General features: G+C 39.0%; 2 protein-coding genes across 3 annotated transcripts; one reads left to right on the top strand and one right to left on the bottom strand.

Annotated features, from left to right (window-relative positions):
- Positions 1 to 1,419: 1,419 nt before the first annotated feature.
- On the top strand, positions 1,420 to 6,882 carry bbs10 (Bardet-Biedl syndrome 10). The gene is made up of 4 exons (XM_067502148.1): positions 1,420 to 1,493; positions 2,799 to 2,998; positions 3,081 to 4,058; positions 4,176 to 6,882. Exons 1-4 carry the CDS (start codon positions 1,491 to 1,493, stop codon positions 4,915 to 4,917), a joined length of 1,923 nt encoding a protein of 640 aa, XP_067358249.1. The 5' UTR covers positions 1,420 to 1,490; the 3' UTR covers positions 4,918 to 6,882.
- On the bottom strand, positions 6,014 to 13,644 carry cd9a (CD9 molecule a). 2 transcript variants are annotated; one of them, XM_067502149.1, is made up of 8 exons: positions 13,456 to 13,644; positions 10,197 to 10,299; positions 9,399 to 9,496; positions 8,892 to 8,966; positions 8,318 to 8,419; positions 7,452 to 7,541; positions 7,005 to 7,088; positions 6,014 to 6,881 (listed from the first exon to the last, which is right to left on the bottom strand). In XM_067502149.1, exons 1-8 carry the CDS (start codon positions 13,522 to 13,524, stop codon positions 6,816 to 6,818), a joined length of 687 nt encoding a protein of 228 aa, XP_067358250.1. In that variant the 5' UTR covers positions 13,525 to 13,644; the 3' UTR covers positions 6,014 to 6,815. The 2 variants fall into 2 exon arrangements, with proteins under 2 accessions (XP_067358250.1, XP_067358251.1); XM_067502150.1 differs by lacking the exon at positions 13,456 to 13,644 and adding an exon at positions 11,921 to 12,078.
- Between the last annotated feature and the right edge of the window lie 7,280 nt (positions 13,645 to 20,924).

Below are 20,924 nucleotides of genomic sequence, written 5' to 3'. Positions count from 1 at the left end.
CAGAGGTTATGTCAGCAGTTAATATACATTGCGTTAATCAAAAGAAGGGACTTTACTTACACAGAATTATAACACTGATGATAGGATGGCCTGGAAACATACTTGGAAGGTCTTAGACCACGGAAATGTTTTTTTGTAAAGTATTACTGCATTTTTTGTGATCACATTAATTAATGATTTCAGAAAAGCTAAAGGCTTTTCAATGTTCAGAACACCACAAAAACATTTTGGTGCAGTGCATAAATACCATGAAAAAAAAAAGACTTGATCTGCCACTTTATGAATTTATTCATTTTCTTACATGTAAACAAAACTCTATCATAATGATTTCTAGTACAGTATGTTGTGTCAACCCAGAGGACAATTTTTCTGCTCCTTTACACCAAAGAGATAAAATTGTGATGCTCACTTCTGCCTTAATTTATTTTCTGTCATGTCTAATAGTTTTTTCTAAAATCCAGCAACAGAAAGACAAAGTTCTCGTTTAAACATAAAGGAGGTACAAAAGCTACTTTTTTCTCCTTTGAAGAAGAAAATTTTAAATACTAGAGCTACATTGGAGCAACACAGTATATTATTTCCCAATTTATTAGGTACACCTAAACTAATGCAGTTTGATACAGCACCCCTTTAATAAAATCTTCCTATAATATGAATTATAGTGTTCATTTTTGTGTTGCAACTTTTCTTTTGGAAAAGAAAATTGGTAATTTTCTTCTCCAAAGGAGAAAACAGAAAACAAGTGCCATCTCACTTGTATCTGAAGGATGACTCCTGTCTCACCTCCACCTGGTAAACATATTAGAGACATGTCAGACAAAACAGAAACTATAGGTTAAATGCGAATGGCACAAGCTAACAGCCAGATGAACAATAAATAATCTGCACAAAATCTATTCGGATTTATAAATCTCTCTGCCTATATGTCGGTGTTTCTTGGTTGTAGAGTGTCCAACTGCAAGTGTATGTCAGTGTCAGATGTTCCCTTAATATTCGTGTCATACACTGAAGCTTAGTTTACATTCTGGACAATCTCAGAGCTGGTCAGCTAGTAGTTGTCAGCCAGTCTTTGTTGTTCTTGCTGGACCAGGTGTGTGGAGAAGGACATGTGTGTCAGTCCGACTTAGCACAACTAAACACAGCGGGAAACGCCGCTATCTGATACACATGTTACACATGAATTATCAATTGCACTTCATGCACGGACCGTGAAGGCATGTCAGTGGAAGACATCTGATCCTCACAGACAGATTGATCGTAGTAAAACCTAAATCAGCACATATTAAGCAGATATTCACCACGCATGTACAGAGGAAAAAAATAAGTTCTACGAGTTCTATATTTGTAATATAAAGAATGTCACGATGTGTTTGGTGGAGACAGTTCATAACTGCACGCGCTAGGTGGCGATAGTCGTCTCTCATTTACAAAATAAACCAAAGAAGAAGCGTGGTCTCCATGATACGGAGGAAAGCTTTCCTGTTGGGCGGATGGTGAGTTTTCTAAAATAATAGTATTTTGTGCCTCCCCCCCCCCCCCCCCCCCCCCCCGACAGCATGGGAACCTCTCGCTTAAACAAATCTGTGTTTTATAACAGGCCAAGTTCATTTGAAGTGTATACGTGTTCAGTACAATAGGTTAGTTTAGCTAACTGCCTAGCTAATAGATGATAGCTAGCGTTTGTGTAACGCTACCTGACATTGAAGTTGATTAAAAAAAAACAACAACACAGAAGTATATGTGTAAAATTACACGAACACAACTAAAAACGTATTGCAGAATATTTCAAATTATAAAGACATAAATTTGTTAAAACCTGTAAGATGATTCACTCTTCCAATGTGAAATACGATCAAAGCTGCCACTTCAGTTCAGTTTTCGATGCTGGTATTAACACACGTGTCCAAGTCTAGTTCAGGTTTGTTTGGCAAAATTCTGAAGGTGAAAATGAACAATATCAACAGTTTGTTCAGCCTTTAATTGTTTAGCAGTCTTGAGTTTCCTATGTAGATGATAAAATGCCCAAATCAAAAGTCTAATTTTTCAACTCAAATCTAATAGGAAAAAATATCTATGGCAGCCGACATTGGAAATAATGAAATAACACACAAGTTTATATTGGATCTGTGATTGTAATATCAGTCTCACCTACTAATAATGTAAAGCTGATGGTACAAATGAAATTCATCAAGTTTAAAAGTGAGTGTAAAATGTTATATACCAAGCATCCAGAAAGTATTCCAGCACTTAACTTTTTCCACATTTTGTTATGTTACAGTCTTATTTCAAAATAGATAGAATTCATTATTTTCCTCAAAATTCTACAAACAATACCCCAGAATGACAACGTGAAAGAAGTAGATGAACAGCCAAATTATTATGTTTCAGTGTGTGAATTTAAACTGAAATGCTGTTAAAACAAGTTTAAATGTTCTGCAGCACCTAAAGGTTACATGTAAATCAAATTTAGTCCGTTAGTTAACAAACTAAAAAAGTATTTGCACTTTGATATGAACTGTAAGAATGTAGAAATTAAATATGTCAGAGCCCACAGGAGAAAGGAGACAATAAAATACAATAATATCCCTAAGGATTTCTGAAGAACACCTTTCAGCAACCCAGAGTTTCCCTCAAGTCATGGTGAACAAACTATACAGTACCACAGCACTTAAAAAACTGCATTGAAATGGTTTGGGCCAAAGTTGGGGCAGTTTTAAATATCAAATTCTTCATTTGTTGTTTGTAAAACAAACAAAAAAAACTTGCACCTTTTAAATCTGAGCATGTATGTCTTTCAGGATTTTGGGGCATTACAGAGGAAGCCTCTTCATGTTAAACAAGTGCTGCAAACAGTATGTGTACTTGAATCAGTCATCCTCCGAAGCTTTGGCCCAGGGGGAGGACAGGTACTGTTCACCCGAGACACTGCAGAGGCGATGTTGAGCCGAAGCGGGATACGTATTCTCACAGCACTACGTCTTGAGAATCCACTGGCCAGGTAACACAGCCACCTTGACTTCACTATGATACTCAACCTAGTTTAATTTTTTTGTGATTTATTTATGTTGTTTTCATTTTAGAATGGTCTTGGAGTGTGTCTGGAAGCATAGCACTGTAACAGGGGATGGATCTAAGACCTTTATCCTACTCCTAGCATCATTACTGCGAATGATTCACACAACTGCCTGCAAGGAGCCTAATATGTCTCACACTTATAACTCCAGGGAAGCAGCAGAAGCTGCCACTGCTAGGCACTTGGCTGATGAACTGCTGGCATTTGCCTTTAAAGAGCTGGATGATGTCATCAATATGGGAGTGGTCCCTTATGGATATCGTGTCTCCTGGGAGGATTTTACTGCAAAACCACCATCACCAGCTCTCACAAACAACCACGTTCAAAAGTTGCTGGCATCGTTCTATCATACACGTGTTGGTTACACACACTGTAGCTTCACAAGCAACCTGACCTGTGAGCTCCTCACAAACTGGAAGATTAAAAATTATTTGTCTACCTCATCACTTCAGTTTGTAAATGAAAACTTCTCTGCTCTGCATACACTTCTATCAGGCTATCCTATCACTTGTTCACGTTTGATTGAGGGGCAGGTCATCCACAGAGACTTTGCTACGCCTTGCCCTCAGACTCACCGCCTCCCAGTTAAAGCTGTGGTTTTAACTGGGTACCTGCAGTCACAGTTGCTAGGTGCAGGACATGCGCTTGAGTTGGGATGTGGAGAGCAAGAAATGGAGGAAAATTCAACAAAGAAGAAAAGCATTGTGCAGTTTACTGCCTGGTCAGAAAGATCACTAGAATGCATTATTGCAAATCTGCATCGTTTGGGTGTCTCTGTGCTTCTGTCTGGTGTGAAACAGTCAGCTGCTGCCCTAGCTTTAGCCACACAAGCAGATATATGTGTCGTGGAGTGTGTTAGTGAAGATGAGCTGTCTCTCTTCACCCAGCTAGCTGGCACTATACCTGTCTCTGACTGCTCCATGATTGAACCAAGGCATGTTGCTACTCTGAGCTTTTGCCGACCAGTACTGCTGGGAGCCAATAGGTATGGATATGTTGTGATAGAATTTCAGATGCCTGTATACATTATTGGAGCTTTCCTTATCTGATTTTCATTTTTTTTTTCATTGAAATCAACCTTTGAACTCTTTGTCTTCCACAGATATGTCCATGTGGCTTTCCATGATTCAGAGAAAATGGCCATGGTCAAACCCTGTAGTCTGGTCATTTGTGGCCCCGGGGAAGGGCAGACTGACCAGTATGCATGTGCGTTTCGAGATGCCATTCACATGCTGCTTACATCAATGCAGCCTATAGGGACAACTGCAATTAGAGCATCAAAAATTACTTTGCAGCCATTTAAAGGCGTCGCTTCCAGCACACCCACATTCCAGGAGTATATTTCGGAGCCAGGCTGTGTTTTGCCTGCTGGTGGGACATTTGAGATTCTCTTACACCATGCCCTACTTCAACATGGCAACCGTTTGTCAGCTTCTGACAGCACAAATATGGGTATCCCTACTGTTTCCCGGCTCTTAGCAAAAGCTCTGTTTAGTGTGCCCCAGATGATTTACTCCCACAGTCCACGACATTTCCTACAGATTCAAACCAGGATCCTGAGTTTTGTTCAGAATCATTCTCACTCTTTTCCCAGTCCTGTATACAATCAAGAACACAAGATTGGTTGCAATGATCATTCTCTAGAGGATAATAAACAGACAAGAAGGGTGCATTGTTGTAAAAAGGCTGACATATCATCAAAAGTTTTTATGTTGGACTTCGGCCTTGAATCTGTCTCCTGCAAATACCAGCTGTTACTGGCTGTTCTGCAGTGTGTCACAGGTCTTCTCCGGGTGGACATGGTGTTGCATTCACACACTGCCTTACGCAAACAGACGGACTAGCAAACATTTCAGAGAAGATCTGATATATTGTATCCAAGATGAAAACTATATTTTATGTCATAGCTTAAGTGTCTCTCATAAGTTGGAGGAAAGCTGTACTTTATGCATGACTGATGTTGTATTTTTTTTAATGACCAAAGTATTTTTCTTTTATTTAGCATTTTTTTGGGAAGTATTTTAACCTCATGTAGAAATAGTCAATTACTTAGAAATATTCAGAAATATATCATAGAAATATTGTTTAATGTGGTCCTAAACCGAGGCTAAATTTGGCAACAACATTTGGAAAGTTGACTTGGTTGTTAATCTCTGTACATTACAGAATGTGCACTTATCAAATAATTTAGTCGTTCACTACTCCGTGTTGAAGTAATGTGAATTTGTAACTGTGGGGCTCGTTATGGTTCTTTTTATTTTTCAGAATTTCTCTTCCTTATCTCAGAGCAACATACTTCTTCAAATTAACACACTTTTTATAATCAGTGTTATCTCCGTAGTGGGGGTGGATCGTGCGAAGGGCAACATCTGGCTGTCAACAAGCAAATCAGTGTGTACTTCCTTGTTCTGTAATCACACACTAAGTATATTTTCACATCTTTTAGGGGAAATAGTGAGTCATTAGAGATTGACTGGACTCTCTACCATAAATAAATCTAGATTGTTTGCTGTGATCACTGTCATCTAGTTTGGAGACAACATTTCTATAAAATAATGGGGTATCTCAGAAACAAAAGACTATTTTGGGGTTTGTTTCAAGCTTTCCATGACTCACACTCAATGGTAACAAATGTCAAAGAGGAGAAACTAGGGAAGAATTAAAATGTTTTTACCACCTCTTACATGGAAAATAAGCTGACAATTGTTTCAATTTCTATCAAGTCATCCATGCCGTGATGTTCCTTGAATGCCCTTGTTAACAGCTTAATCTTAATCACCAAGCAGAGTAATTTTGATGGAGTGGAGGTTTTTCTATGCTGTTAATGAACTTTACTTAGTGGCCCACTGAGAATAGTCCCAACAAAAATAGCTCATAATTTAACTCTTGCAATGTATGTACTCTGTGAGTGATTGCATACCATATTTTAAAACTCAGAGCTGATTTTGTACATTTTGTTTTATTTGGCTCTCAATATTGTCCCTGTGAAACAACAGTGCATAAGCTATAAATCAAATCCAATTTCTGTAAAATGAAAAGGACGTTATAAAACACATAATCAGACATCTAAAATTAGAAATCATTTACACATAAAACAAAGACAATTTAGAAAATGTAAAAAAAAAAAAAAGAAAGAAAGAAAAAAGGCATTTTAAACAAAGAAATTAGGAGATGGGGATAGAAAGAAACACATAAAGCCGAAACTACATTAAAGAAACTGAGATGCTACTCTAATGCCAAGCAGGGAAAAACCACATTCATGGCAGTTCACAGCTCAGCATTCAGTTGGAATTGCAGATTTTCGTTTGAATTCTGTATTGTGCTACAGTGGTGGTTGCCCTTTTTTGGCCCTGGACTACTACTAGGTGCCAGAACTATAATTCACCCCAGTGATAGATATAGAAATTTAATCAGTACAATGATATGATCTTTTGTTTAGATAGTTAGGAGTTCACAAACACTAATTTCAATCAAATGACCACAAAATTATACATCTCTGTATTACATTGCCACTGAAGCACAGATGACATCCATTCTATAGTTGGGGCTAATAACCAGATTGCATTTATCCAGTCCAGAAGGTGGGCCTAAGTGTCCGTTACAACTGACAAAGGATGTACCCAGCCTTTCTTAAGTTTCCACCCTTTAACAAGCAGTGTTTCTGTTGGCAGTGGAGAGTCGAGTGACTCTAAAAATGACATCATGCAACAATAACAAGTATTTCCTTATGTGATACTGGGTGTCACACCACCTCGCGAGACTTCCTGATGGCACAGCACAGCAGCATGCTAAAGATCATTCCGAACATCTGTAAGAGATGGAGGTGTGCATTATTTTTTTGCCTTAGCTCATGTCTGCCTATGGGTTCCTCTTCCATTTAGCAGACGTTGACATATTTGATGAGGTACAGTTAGACAGGTCACAAACCTACCATAACAATCCCAATGGCAATCCCCACTCCTCCTATAATGTGTAGCTTGGAGTCAAAGACCTCATCAATGGCATCAGGACAGCTCTGCAACAGAAAAGCACGATTCCCTTCAGCTTTCTTCAAACCTAGGCCGATCGTGATGTGTGCCACACATAACTGACAGAGCATGCAGGCTTCAGTGAAGCACTGTTGCCATAGTAACACAAGCGGCTGAGGAAATTAGTCTGCAAAGGAGAGACTGATAAACTTTTGACACATCACAGACCATCATTATAGATTTGACATACAGATATTTCCCCTCTCACAGAGCAGATGAATGGCAGATCACAGTTTTTAGTTCTATGACTCATCTTAAATATCCTTTCTATTTTCTCTGTCCTAATTAAAGTAAATAACAACCTAGAAGTGTTGTCATCTTGTCTATACAAACATACTGAGTAGTTGTACCTTAGTAATAAGCTCCTCAAGTGGCTCTCCCCGGGGACAGGTGTCTTTGGCCTTTTCTACTACACTTCCAGTTGGACCACAACAGTTCAGCTGCAAACATACACAATCATACCTTTAGATAACATGATGAGTTGCAGAAGGAAAATACACATTTCTTACAAGTATTCTTGTTAAAAAAATACTTCAACAGTGGTTTAGGTTTGGCTGGCAGTGGAGATGATGAACAGAATTAGGTGACTGGATGTACATATACTGTATGTTAAACTATTCATCAAGAAAGTTGCAGCAAAAAAATACACCTAAGACAAAATATTTTTTACTATGCAACAATAAACATATTTTTCTACAAAAAACAATAAATAAGAAATATACTAAAGCTTATTAATAAACAATAAGCTTTAGATGGGCAGGTCTGTGTGTTTTTGTTTCCTCTTGTTTCGAGTTTTTAACTCACAAATGTTTAGATATGAGAGATTGGTATCAGTCTTCTCATCTCAAAAGAAAAGTGAATAAGCTATTTTTCAAAAAGTTCAGTTTCTAGTTAGAATAAAAATGACATTTCCATTTCCATTGGGAAGATGCTTTTATTCAAAGCAACAACAATGAAAGTTAGGGAGAAGCCATTCAAGCTATGAGTGATAACAAATGTCTCAGCTTCAAGTGTTTATTTTTGTTTTTTTGTGGTGCACAGGAAGTTTTCAGTATTGGGAATAAAGCTGAGCATTAAACAAATAAGCATTATGGATATACATACTATAGTGATTATGAGCTAGAAAATACCTTTGAAGCCAAACTACATAACACCCTAAGTCAAGTCCAAACAGTTGGAATTAGAAGGAAGTGGAAATCAAGCAGAAATGGCTCACCCCATTTTGAATCACCCGCAATGTTTCTTTGAGACGCTCATCCTCTGTTGTTTTGTAGTTGTTGTAAGTCTGCATGTAAAATGTTGTAATGTCATCCACGACCTGCAACACAGCGGAAAACCAGAATAAAATGTCATGTAAATCTCTACAACAAACACTTAACATTTCTTCATTTTAAATCTGTACAGAACCATGTTTCATAACATCCTCATTTTCCAAACCATTAGTTGTAAATTTGTAATTTATTGCACAGATGGCTAATTTGTTTTAGTTTTTGGCTTGACCTTGTGAAGATGTTCTGTCATCCAGGTCAAGGTATTTCCAAAAGTAAAGTAACAATTTAGTGCCAGCAGGACTTGCTTGATTTTGTTTTACACATTTCATCTCTCATCCAAAATGCATCTGCAATTAAAGAAGTTGTCCCCAGACAGCACTTCTGAAAATTGTTTTTGGTTTGAATTTTTAAACATTCTACTTTGTGCACTTTCTTTCTGCTTCTTATGTACGTGTCTGTGTAAAAACTAAACAAACAAACAAACAAACAAAAAAACTGCATTGCTTCAAACATTGTTACCTTGCTTTGGTTCGAAAATCCCCAGATTCCAGCTGCGACCTCAATGGCAAATATGATAAGCAGGAAGAAGAAAAACTGCACAAAAACAAGATACAATTTCACTTATTTGCTTATGTGCATGTGTGAACACATAAGGTAATCTGAGAATAGCTAAACTCTGTTTACATAGGCTCCTCCTCCTGAGAGATTTAGTACAAAGAGATTAGAGTCACACAGGGGGGGCAATGGGGAACTCCAGATACTTCTGAGGCCATGACACTGTTCGGTAAACAACACATAGACGGATATATATGTTGCCTAGTAAGCCTGAGGTCTCTCTACAATCTATATTTGGTTAAATGGTACAACAAGCCTAAATGTGGCTGAGGGAGATCACCAGACAAGAGTTACATTTAGAGAAACAAAAAAACTGTTGTTTTTATAAATTTTGAATTTAGTTAATGTATGTAAACAGAAGCTCGGCAGAAAAAAAATGGAGAGCTGAATGAACAAAAAGATTGTGCAAACCAGTCCAAGCATGCAGGGGGACTCCTGGATGGCTCCACAACATCCCAGAAAACCCACCACCATCATCAGTGCTCCAGCTCCTATTAGGATATATACACCTACACACACAAACAAGCACACAGTTTGTCACAGGCAGCTTCTGTAGCATGCAGGAATCGTAGGTGTTAGAACAGACATGAAGGTTAAGAGTCATTTATTACTACACGGGCTGTGTCGTGTTGTATCATATAGTTCTATGGTATATCAAGTCAGTAAATTCTCTCCATGATAAAAACTTGTAATAGTTGCATATGTTCTGTTTACATTAGCATTGCAAATGAGTGTACAAACAGTGGGGGAAGGCCACACTCATACTTTAGAATACCAGGGGTTATTTCTGAAAAAAACAAGTGTCTGTCTGTTGGACTTGGTTCAGCAACAAATGAAATCAGAGACAAAATTCTTTTCACACAGAGTTTTTCAAGTACTATTTTTTAAAAATTTAATATCTAAATGTCCCTTGAGTTTGCTGGAATTTTTTCTCTTGAACAGAAACAAACTGCTTTAGTACAGAAGGGTTTGTCAGCATCCTTAAATAAAGAAAAACTTGGATTATACTGGTATGAATATCAATATTAACTGATATGAAGAAAAATGTAACTTAATGTATGCATAAAACATATATAAGTCAAGTTCCCACACCCCTACAATCATTTACGTTAACTAAGATGGTCAGTTGCATCTTCAAAAAACTAAAGCAGAAGAACAAGAAGAAATACATTTTGCTCCTTTGGTGCTCAAGGTCCTGCAGTGTCTTACCTGTGTAAAACACATACGGAGAGTCTGAACCCTCAAACAGGCCTTTGGTCTTTGGGTCGAATCGTAGCCACAGGCCTATAGCCAAAACAGCAGTGCCTGCAAGCTAAGACACAAACACATTTCAGATACAGTAGTTCACTTACATATACAGCACTAAATGTATTGTGTATTGTGAGAAAGTACGGTCAGTGAAGGTTTAGACGTCCACATTCTCTATATCAGGTGCTGTCAAAAATGTTCTTAGCTGTTTCCAGATGTCATTTCAAATCTGATTTGACAGACCCCATCTGGAATCCTTCTCCAGCTTTTGTATGTAGAGTTGTTCTGGCTTTATGAGTTTATATTATAGTGTAATTACCAATTACACATCACAGTTTATTTCCGATGCAGTATCACATTTTATACAAACCAAATAAAAGGTTATATTCAGCTACCGAACTCTTATTAAGATTAAATTGGGAAAGACAAATAACAGACAACAAACAGAGAAGTAACTACCATCCAGTAGAATCTTAATACTGCTGTTGTTTAATACACAACAATGGTGTTTTTGTTGTAGGCGTATGTGTATTTGTATAGGTGATTGTGCCTGCATGCGGAGTGTGAGAACCCCTGCTCTACTCAGAAAACAAGGCCAGGGAAGAGCTACCTACACACAGCTGTGTATGATAACACATAATATTTGTTATTTTGGATGTATGTTATCATATTGTGCAACACGGGTCTATTTTCAGTTTTCTATTTACATAGCACGTGATCAAAAATGCATAATTGTTTGTACTTTACACTATAAAAGTGAATCTGGGTGTGGCGCAATATTTTGTTATGTGCATAAACTGGCACTTATTGGCCTATTCAGTATAGACAAACAAACTTTAATGCTAATCTGTTTTATAGAATGTGTCTTTGTTTCGATTTGTTTTATATATATATATATATATATATATATATATATATATATATATATATATATATATATATATATTTTTTGTGAGATGTATTTATTTAATTGTATTTTTTAATTGCCTAGAGGTAAATTTATTCACCTACAGATATTCTCAGTCATCTAGGTCATGGTCTTTAAAAAAGTGCTATTTTATGGCAGCTGTCCTTGCTTAGGGTTATTGAAGACATTTAATATCTCTTGTATCGCAATGTTTTTTACTGTGTTGCTTCTAATATACAGTTTTTTTTTTGTATCAGTTAACTGATTGCACAGAGACAACTTAAGCAGGCGTGAAGCTTCTTGCCAATATGATCCTAACTCTGCAGCTGTTTAAGCCACACATAGAATGGTCATGATAAGATGATTTTTTATCATTGATGATCATTATGCATAATGTGAATCCAATAGCAAGTAGCTGTGTATGTCATTATGCATCTTATTATATTGCGTAACACTGGTCTGTTCTCAGTCATCATATATATTAGCATACGCACAAAATAATAAAAACGTTTGTATTTTAAATTCTAACTGTCAATGCAAGATGTATAAGAGAAATCTGTTTAACTGACTTTTTAGTTTACATTTAAAAAAAACAAATCAAATGTGTTATTTTTTCAAATTTTTCAGGTGATACATTATGTTCTATAAACTTTTAAAAATGTTCTTTATGTGGATACAATGGTTAGATTAGAGTAACTGACAAAGATTAAACAGAAGACAAAGCTTCTACTCCCTTGCTCTCTTTCTCATGTGCTATAGCCATAAAAAGTACACCTACCCAGAAGATACAGTTGGAGGCAAACATGACACGCTTGGCAGTCCTTAATCTCTTAGTAGCCATGCTGATTCAGTCTACACACTGCACCACTGTCTGTGTTTAATAATTAACTTCTTCCCAGGGTGAAGTAAAAGCAGAATGGTGTCAGGTTAACAGAAACTGTATGTTAATGGAGCCTTTTTTTTCCATAACCACACCTTCACACAGCCACATGACCACACAGGGAGTGTCAAGATTGTGTTATTTAAGAAACTGATCTTGCTGCCGTATTATCTCATTTATGAAATGTGGATTCTCGCCCATGTTCAGTCAACGTATTTTGTTTCATTTTCTTAAAATGAAACAAAATATACTGCATATATGCAGTTTATGCTGGACTACAGGATTTCGTGACTTAGGAGGTGGCAGCGTCAGGCTCTGTTCAGACATGCTGCCCTAAAACCTTTTCTCAAATACCTGCTTGGCAGCATATTTAATGCTCCACTTTCTGAATCTTGTGTGACTACAGTTAATATGCTAATTTTGAATTACTACTTCCCATATACACTCCCAGAAGATATTATATTTGAAAGACACAAAAGCTGCCTATGGACAATGTTGTTTTAAGACTGAACTGTGATAAGTGTGTCATTTGATTTGAACAGAACAAGACCAGAGTTTGTCATATCCTGCTTAATCTTACTCAAATGGGGAAAAACTACTTTTGTAACAGAGGTTGATTAAGAAACAATTACCTTTTTAGGCAACTTTTGCGGATGTGTATGCAATAGCACTGAAACATGTATGCCTTTTGTATAAATGATTTAGTGCAAATATAACTTATTCCAATATTGTTTTGTTTTTTGGATAATTTTCCCCTTTCCCACGCTTACTCTCACACACACACACAGTGGTAATGGTTACCCTTAGTTCTATGTATAGCTGCACACATTGGGAACGCTCATAGAAGGGCAGACATCTATCTGAAACCACAAACAGATTACAAACAAACGGGAGACACACCCTGCTGGCTTAGTGGGACACAAACTGCCTAAATGGGATATCTAGGAATTATTCACCCAAACACACAGGTTGTCTCCTTGACATGCGCATAACACATCACGTGACGGAGCAGAAGTCTTAATTATTATTATATCAGTCAGATTCCCCACCACAACAAGCCCCTTCCCTTCCCCCATTGCAATTATTAAAATGCCGTGCGCGCAAACTCCACAGTCTTGTCTGCACGGTGGAACTGGGTCACTTGGCCACTGGGGATTATTCTTCTAGCCTGCTCAGTACCCACAAGCATTGGGACACTTTGTGTTGAGTGTTGACCAGAGCCAAAAATCATTTGAGAGACACCTCGACTGACTGTGACAAGTAACCCAGGCTGCATGTGAGTGCTCGGCACGATTCTGCAACTGGGACTCCGTATGATTTCATTCAATAGTAACGTGCTCACACACCACGCAAAGCTCACACACAAACATCGAACACTGAGCAAATTTGTGATTTGTCTGTAGGAACAATGCGTTTGCTCGCTCGAAACTCACCCAGAACACTAGGTTGAAGGCAAACATCAGGTATTTGATGCACATCTCTCCTCCCGACAGCGCAGCCATGGCTGTACTTAAGCTGTGAATCACACTTGTGTTGGTATCGCCAGTGCAAACCGGCAGTAGAATCGAAGACCTTCCAAACAACGGTCAGTATGCAGAATGAGGTTATTTGCGACGCGCCGGCACTGATACGCGCGTCGTGCTGTGCGCGCCTGTTGTGGTCCGCCCCCACAGATAACGAACTGCACAGGCAAAGCTACCTACTGGAGCTCCCGTTTCTTTCTTTTCGTTTCATGGAATGTTTGCATTTAGCTTGTTTTTAAAATTGCGCTGAAGCACATTAAACCAGTATCATTCCTACACTTTTTTATCCTGCAGGAATTTGTTGCAGGACTTTGCAGTAATGTTGATAATGGCATTTCTATTAACTTCCTCGTATTCTTACGTGGGGCTTGAAATAGCATACGTCCGACTCATTTTTATAGGCATTTCAGATTTTATGTCATTCTAATTTATTTGTATTTATATTCGGCATTGTTTCTTAATTTGTAATATTTTTCATACTAATTTCAAGTAATAATAACTAATAATAACTTGTAGCCAACCCAAAGGGATGGTCCAGTTGAACTTAATTCCTCCCTCCATGCAACAATACATGAACAGCAGCCTGCTGTGGGCTTCTTTGGTTGCAAGTTCCTGCAGCACCCCGGGCGGTGCGATGACGTAAGTCTCCCAGAATAAGAAACGCGCGTTCACGGATTGAATGTAGCCTACTGTACATGAATGAACACGGTGCACGAGCAGGTCCTCGACAGCAGTGTATCTCCCAGACTGACAGCACACGAAGCACACAAGTAACACAAGTTACGCGCCATGGTCAACGTCCTAATGTTAAAAACACCTGTTTCAGAATTGGTTGTATAATCTTGTTACATCCAGCTTTGTGAGCATTCCTGCTGCATTGTGCAGTGCATCCCGTTTTAGGTTCAAAAGAGTTCACTTTTGTTTAGCCGTCTCCTGCTTCTGAAAGATAAAATCCGGATTGTTTTTATTTAAAAGTTTACAAGGGAATAAATACGTGAATGAATCCAATTATATTGTGTCTTTTTTAGTTTTGGTTTAATGATTTCGGTCATGAAAACATCATATTTGACAAAAAATAATTAGAATAGCTTAAACTGATAATAATTATTATGTGGAAACCATTCAATAAAGTGATTAATATGACTCAGCCCTCTTTGCTGTTATGTCTGCTTCCTGCTGTAATATTCTCCTTGTGTATGTATATATAGATACACATTTCTCAGTTTTTAAGTTGAAACTGTCCTAAAAGTGATAATTCTACTCTCTGTTTATCATTGAGGTTTTGGGGGGTTGGAGATTTACTAGAGTGCATTATATTAAGTGGTGGTTGTTTTGGCCATCCAATATAAAATGAATGAGGAGGCCATATTTAATTTTTATTTTATATATATATATATATATATATATATATATTTATATATATATATATGTATTTATATATATATATATATATATATATATATAGAGAGAGAGAGAGAGAGAGAGAGAGAGAGAGAGAGATTACACAAGATAAATTCTTTACTCTCTTAGCTGTGAAGTTCATATTGGTCATATAGGCATCAATGGCGTGTTTTGCTGAACCAGTGTACTGTGGCACACTTAACTGCAGAGCTGCCTACAGGATTAAGGTGAACACCAACGGTATCCGTGGCACAAGGAATCTTATTCTTCCCTCCGTGCTGTTACTCTCTCACTGTTGCTACACTGTCAATCAGTTATCGCCTTCTTCACCGCTTAGGGTCTCAGAGTGTGGGCACGCCCAATTGCACTCGTCCTCCTTGTTACCAGGAGCACTTTACAGTCCTCTTCATTCACATTTTCGCAGTCACAATCAAAAACATTCACACACCGATGGGGGAGCTGCTATGCTGCTGGTCTACACTCACCGGGAGCAAGTAAGTTGGGGTTCAGTGTCTTGCTCAAGGATACTTTGACAGGTGACAGGAGGTGCCGAGGATTGGACCAACAACCCTGGGATTGGTGGACAACTGCTCTACGTACTGTCCCACAGTCTGCTGTGTGTTTTGTCTGCATCATTTGTGTGCATCATCCATTCCACCTCCTAGCTGTCCAGTGTTTCTCTAAGTGTAGAAATCTTTCAGATGGAATAGTTAGAATATCCTTCACCTGCTAAAGTATTTGAAACAAAGCAGAAGACAACATCTGACAATACTGCAAAATGTCATTTTCATATTTTGAGTACATTTCGGTCATAACAACACAATATCTCTACTCTCAACTGGGTATTAACTTAATTAAATCAATCATCACATAGTAAAGTGGTTTTAGATGGACAATGAAACCTCTGTCTGTTCAGCATGTGACTTTTGTGTGTGTGTTTGTGAGATACTTCCTGTTCCACAGCTTCCTTAGCTACTGCATATGCTCAGTCAGCGTTGTTAGGCAGTGATAAGCAAACATTTAAATCTGGCAATGCAGCAACCTTATTGTGTTGAAGAACAGATTTGCTCTTGGATTTCTGGAAGTTTTTTTGTGTGTTATGTTTGTGAACAATTAAAAACACATCTACAATCTGGAATCTTTACTGCTTTCTTTAATTAAGATTTGTTCCTGTGTCTTTTGTTTTTTCATCGTGTGTCTCCCTGCAGTTCTGCTCCCCTCCAGCGGAGGCTTCCCACCACTCAGTTCGACCCCAGTCTGTCTCCAGTCCATCTTGGCTTTCCGCTCCTCAGCCGGCACCGATCAACACCTCTGTTTCACGTCATCCATTTACTTTTGGTTTATAAGGACTTCCATCCCTACTGTTTGTTTCTAGTGTGTCTCTGCATGTCTTCTGTTTCCCTATTCTCGTTAGTTTTCCGGACCACCAGCTTTAGAAACCTTCCTAGTGCATTAGTCAGTCTTGAAGTTTATTTTGTTAGTTAGTTATCATAGTGAGCTAGTTGCGGTTTTGTTTGCTCAGTCAGTTTTGTTTTATAAATTGTTTGTTAGTTCCTCCTACCTTCTTTAGTGAACGTTTTGGTTTTACCAAATAGTTTGTTACTTTCTCCTACATGCTGTAGTGAGCATTATTGTTTTTCAAACTGCTTGTTACTTCCTCCTACCTGCTGTAGTGAGCATTTTGTTTTCTAAATTGTTAGTTGTTCCTCCTGCCTTCTGCAGTGAGCGTTTTCTGTTTTTTTTTTCCTTTGCCTGCCTGCTGTAAGTTCTATTTATATTGTTTGTTAATAAATCTTCTTCTGCACTTCCTGTCTAGTGTTGGCTCTTGCACTTGAATACCAGTGTGTGTTGGAATCTCACAGCTCATGTTTCATTGAGCCACAAATTCAGCAACTTGAGCTAAATAATACAATGGTAATGAGATGGTAAAAATATAAAAACTGCATGAAGTAACAGTGTAAAGTGTAAAGGGGTTATAAACCTTACATTAGCAGTGTCATTAGACATCTCAAGTAACACTGTATTATATGTTAGCCATCTCGATGTAGAAAGGTGTGATGTGTTTTGCTCTTGAAAGATGAGAGAGACTGCATAAGGAGCCAAAAGAGTTGGATCAGCCTTCTATTTCCATAGAATAAAGACAAGGAGCCTTACTGTCTTGTCAATTTTAAATCCGTTGTTTTCAGTATGATGAGGAAGAGTGTGTTTGTATGGCTCGCTCAGCCAAAAGAGAAACTGAGCGTATAGCATGCAAAATGGAAGTGGAGTACTTTCTGTTGGCACAGGCAGACAGAGAAAACATCACAGGTGATTCAGCCTCAAGCTGCTTCCAATCATGCACATAAGAACACTTTCTGACAAAACACTTTTCACTCATCTTATTTTGACTTAGATAATGAAATAAGGGGAATAGCATGTGGAACATCATAGAAACTGTTTTGTTCCTCATTCAGAGAGACAGATAGTGTGAATCTGTAATCAGACCAATACAAAAACATGCAGTCAATTGTTCAGATTTTATTAAATCCAATCTTTAGTACTTTGAAGTGTTGATGAATGAGGAAAATGAAAGGGAAAAGAGAATAGAAGAAGTGACTGGTGTGGAGCCGGAAGTAGCAAAAATTAGTAAGAGTGAAGTGAGGAGGGCGTTTATGAGGATGAAGAGTGGAAAGGCAGTTTGTCCTCATGACATACCTGTGGAGCTATGGTAGTGTCTAGAAGAGGTGGCAGTAGAGTTTCTAACTAGTTTGTTTAAAAATATATTAGAGAGTGAGAGGATGCCAGAGGAATAGAGGAGATGTTTACTGATGCCAATTTTTAAGTACAAGGGAGATGCAGAACTGTGGCCACTACAGAGGAATAAAGCTGAGGAGCCATACAGTGAAGTAGTGGGAAAGAGTAGTGGAAGCTAGGCTAAGGACAGAGCTGAGCATTTGTGAGCAGCAATGTGGATTCATGCCTAGAAAGAGTACAACAGATGCAGTATTTGCTTTGAGGATGCTGATGGAGAAGTCCAGAGAAGGTCATAGAGAGTTGCATTGTGTCTTTGTAGATTTAGAGAAAGCGAATGACAGGGTGCAGAGAGAGGAGCTGTGGTATTGTATGAGGAAGTCTGGAGTGGCAGAGAAGTATGTTAGAGTGGTGCAGGACATGTATGAGAACTGTAAGACCGTGGTGAGGTGTGCTGTAGGTGTGATAGAGGAGTTCAAGGGGGAGGTGGGTCTGCATCAAGGATTGGCTCTGAGCCCCTTCTTGTTTGCTCTGCGGACACTGTGGCACAGGAGGTAGAGCGGATGACCTCCAATTCCACAGTTGTTGGTTTGAGCCCTGGCTCCTTGGGTCACATGTTGAAGTGTCCATAAGCAAAAACATTGAACCCTAACTTAGTAATTCCCCATGAGTGTTGGCCAGCTGCTTAGCAGCTCCCCCAATGAGTGTGAGTGTGTGTTATTGCGAGTGCGAATGGGTGAATGAGACGCAGTTTGAAGCGCTTTGAGTACCAATAGATAGATACGCACTATATAGCTGCAGACCATTTCTCTGGTGATGGACAGGCTGATAGATGAGGTAAGACAGGAATCTCCATGGACTATGATGTTTGCAGATGACATTGTGATTTGTAGCGAGAGCAGGGAGCAGGTGGAGGAAAATCTCGAGAGGTGGAGGTCTGCTCTGGAAAGCAGAGTAATGAAGGTTAACCGCAGGAAGACAGAATACATGTGTGTGAATGCTCAAGTGGAATGTTGAGGTTACAAGGAGCAGAGGTGAAGAAGGTGCAGGAATTTAAGTAAGCGGTTCAGAGCAACGGAGAGTGTGGAAAAAAATTAGTGCAAGCAGGTTGAAATGGGAGGATAAAAATGTCATGCACATTGTGTGATAAAAAGTTGGTGGTTTGGACATGTTCAGAGGAGAGACTTTGAATATATCAGTAGAAGGATGCTGAGGTTGGAGCTCCCAGGCAGGAGGTCTAGAGGAAGACCAAAGAGGAGATTTATGGATTTAGTGAGAGACGACATGAAGTTAGTTGGTTTGAGAGAAGAGGATGCAGAGGACAGGGTTAGATTGGGGCACATGATTCGCTTTGGCGAACCCTGAAAGGGAACAGCAGAAAGGAAAAGAAGATGACTAAATCCCCTCTTTGTTCTGTTATGACCTGAGTCATTACGTGTATTAATATTGTTATGTTGTCTTTTTCTCCTCCTCCTCTGTGTTTTGTGTGGGTGTATCTGAGGGGGGTTGAGTCACAGGTGGTCGTCACGGATTGGGCCATTCGAACTGATTGTCGCCACCTGATTGGACAGGATGGAGCGTCTTCCTCCATATACACCAGGATTTCAACAGCCCCACCCGGTCCAGCTCTGCCAACCAACCCAGCATTCTGTTTGGACTTGACTCTCGACCCAACTCACAGAGAGCTCTGTGAACTTTGTTTTTTTTTTGACATTTCTGTAAATAATTATAAATATAACTCACTGTATATATTGAGTAGCCACCAGGTAGCCACAATAGGAGCGAGACGCCCTTTTATTTTACAATTTTTTCTCCTGTTTTGAGTAAGGAGGTCAGGTTAGACATCCTGTCATTTATTTTTGTATTGTTTGGTTTGCTATGGTAAGATAGGGATGGTGCTAGGGTTATAGTTTTTTGTTTTGGCCACTGCTCACATCCAAAGCAAATAAAATTACTATCTTTTAGAACACATGGTCTGGTTTTTGCTTGGGAATGTAAACTGTGGTGGAGCACATCTTGTTATGTTTAGGTTCCCATAGACCAGGCGCATAACAGTTTTTAAGGAAAATCAGGGACACATGAAACATTGCCTATACAATGCAAAACATCCGTCTGACACGAATTCTGTGTTCATTGGGGACAGCAATGCATGTGAGAGAAACTCTGTGGACAAGACAGACTGCTGCAGCTTCCATTCATACACATGCAACAAAGGATCAGGGCTATGATTCACCATGGTGTATGTATGTACGTCTAAGCTAATGAACACTTGTAGTCCTTCTCGTGTAGACATCAAACAAATCCCCAATTTAATCATCATAAATCCCGTCCTGGCACATTGATGTTCCACAGTTTTGACAACATGAAAACATGTTTGAAAGCTCGACCTTGAGAATTAACACAAGACAATGGCTGAGTCATATGTTCTTTTTGTGGTTTTCCAGAGACAACTACACTATACACATACAGTAGTCGCCTCATGACCATTCACTTTCAGAGTTTATTCAGGAAATGTACTCTCTCCCTGAGCATACTGAGAACATTTCCACACGTTTCCACAGGTGGTTTGAATTTAGCTTTTACATATTAAACACATCGCACGATCAAATCCATATATGTCAGTGTCTGTGAGCTCTGTCAAGCAGTCTTCATTGCATTTAAGTGGCAAGTTATTAGTGCACGTTTGTGTGTGCAAGCATGTCTTCATTGCAATATGTGTCAGTGGTTGCATTACCCCCTTCCTTTGCTCAGCCATCAGCAACTGTCCCTTGGGCATTGGCTTTTTCTCCTCCCATCTGTTTGACACTGGCCATGGCTTCTGAGGACAATCTCTGGGCTTATGTCCTCCTCAATGACATTAAGGACACCGCTCTTTCCCAGAGGGACAGTCTTTTGGCCAATCTCCCTTTTTCCCACATGCATGGCATTCATCTGCAGCTGTTAGACATCAGTCACCTCCACTTCCACCCTCTTCCTTCCATTATCCACGGTATTCTTCCTCCTCCACAACCTCTGTCATATGAAGACATCTTCATCGGTCCATGGCCGGAAGACCAATTGAGGACCGTCTGGGCCCGCCACTTCGACCATAGGTGTGGTCAAGACTTCTGTAGGATTTCTTTCTTGTTTGCTTTGGTTTCTTTACTCCTGAGGTGGTTGTAAGTGAGGCAGATGATGATGGCTATGGGGATCTGAACTGGAGGAAGACGAGGACGAGGACAGAGATGTGGAGGAGTGAGGTGGTTGGT

This window comes from Channa argus, chromosome 4 (genome assembly GCF_033026475.1).
Source record: "Channa argus isolate prfri chromosome 4, Channa argus male v1.0, whole genome shotgun sequence".
Taxonomy (NCBI): domain Eukaryota; kingdom Metazoa; phylum Chordata; class Actinopteri; order Anabantiformes; family Channidae; genus Channa; species Channa argus.
The sequence above is the reverse complement of the archived record's forward strand: the minus strand, read 5'-3'. Positions and strand labels throughout refer to the sequence as shown.

What these genes read in the sequence shown, in the direction of transcription:
- bbs10 (XM_067502148.1), top strand. An exon ending in CTTGAGAATCCACTGGCCAG is followed by an intron (nt 2,999 to 3,080) that starts GTAACACAGCCA and finishes TTTTCATTTTAG; the next exon opens with AATGGTCTTGGAGTGTGTCT. An exon ending in GTACTGCTGGGAGCCAATAG is followed by an intron (nt 4,059 to 4,175) that starts GTATGGATATGT and finishes TGTCTTCCACAG; the next exon opens with ATATGTCCATGTGGCTTTCC.
- cd9a (XM_067502149.1), bottom strand. Translation starts at nt 13,524, where the DNA reads ATGGCTGCGCTGTCGGGAGGAGAGATGTGCATCAAATACCTGATGTTT. An exon ending in CCTTCAACCTAGTGTTCTGG is followed by an intron (nt 10,300 to 13,455) that starts GTGAGTTTCGAG and finishes TTTGTGTCTTAG; the next exon opens with CTTGCAGGCACTGCTGTTTT. An exon ending in CCCCCTGCATGCTTGGACTG is followed by an intron (nt 8,967 to 9,398) that starts GTTTGCACAATC and finishes GTTTTTGTGCAG; the next exon opens with TTTTTCTTCTTCCTGCTTAT.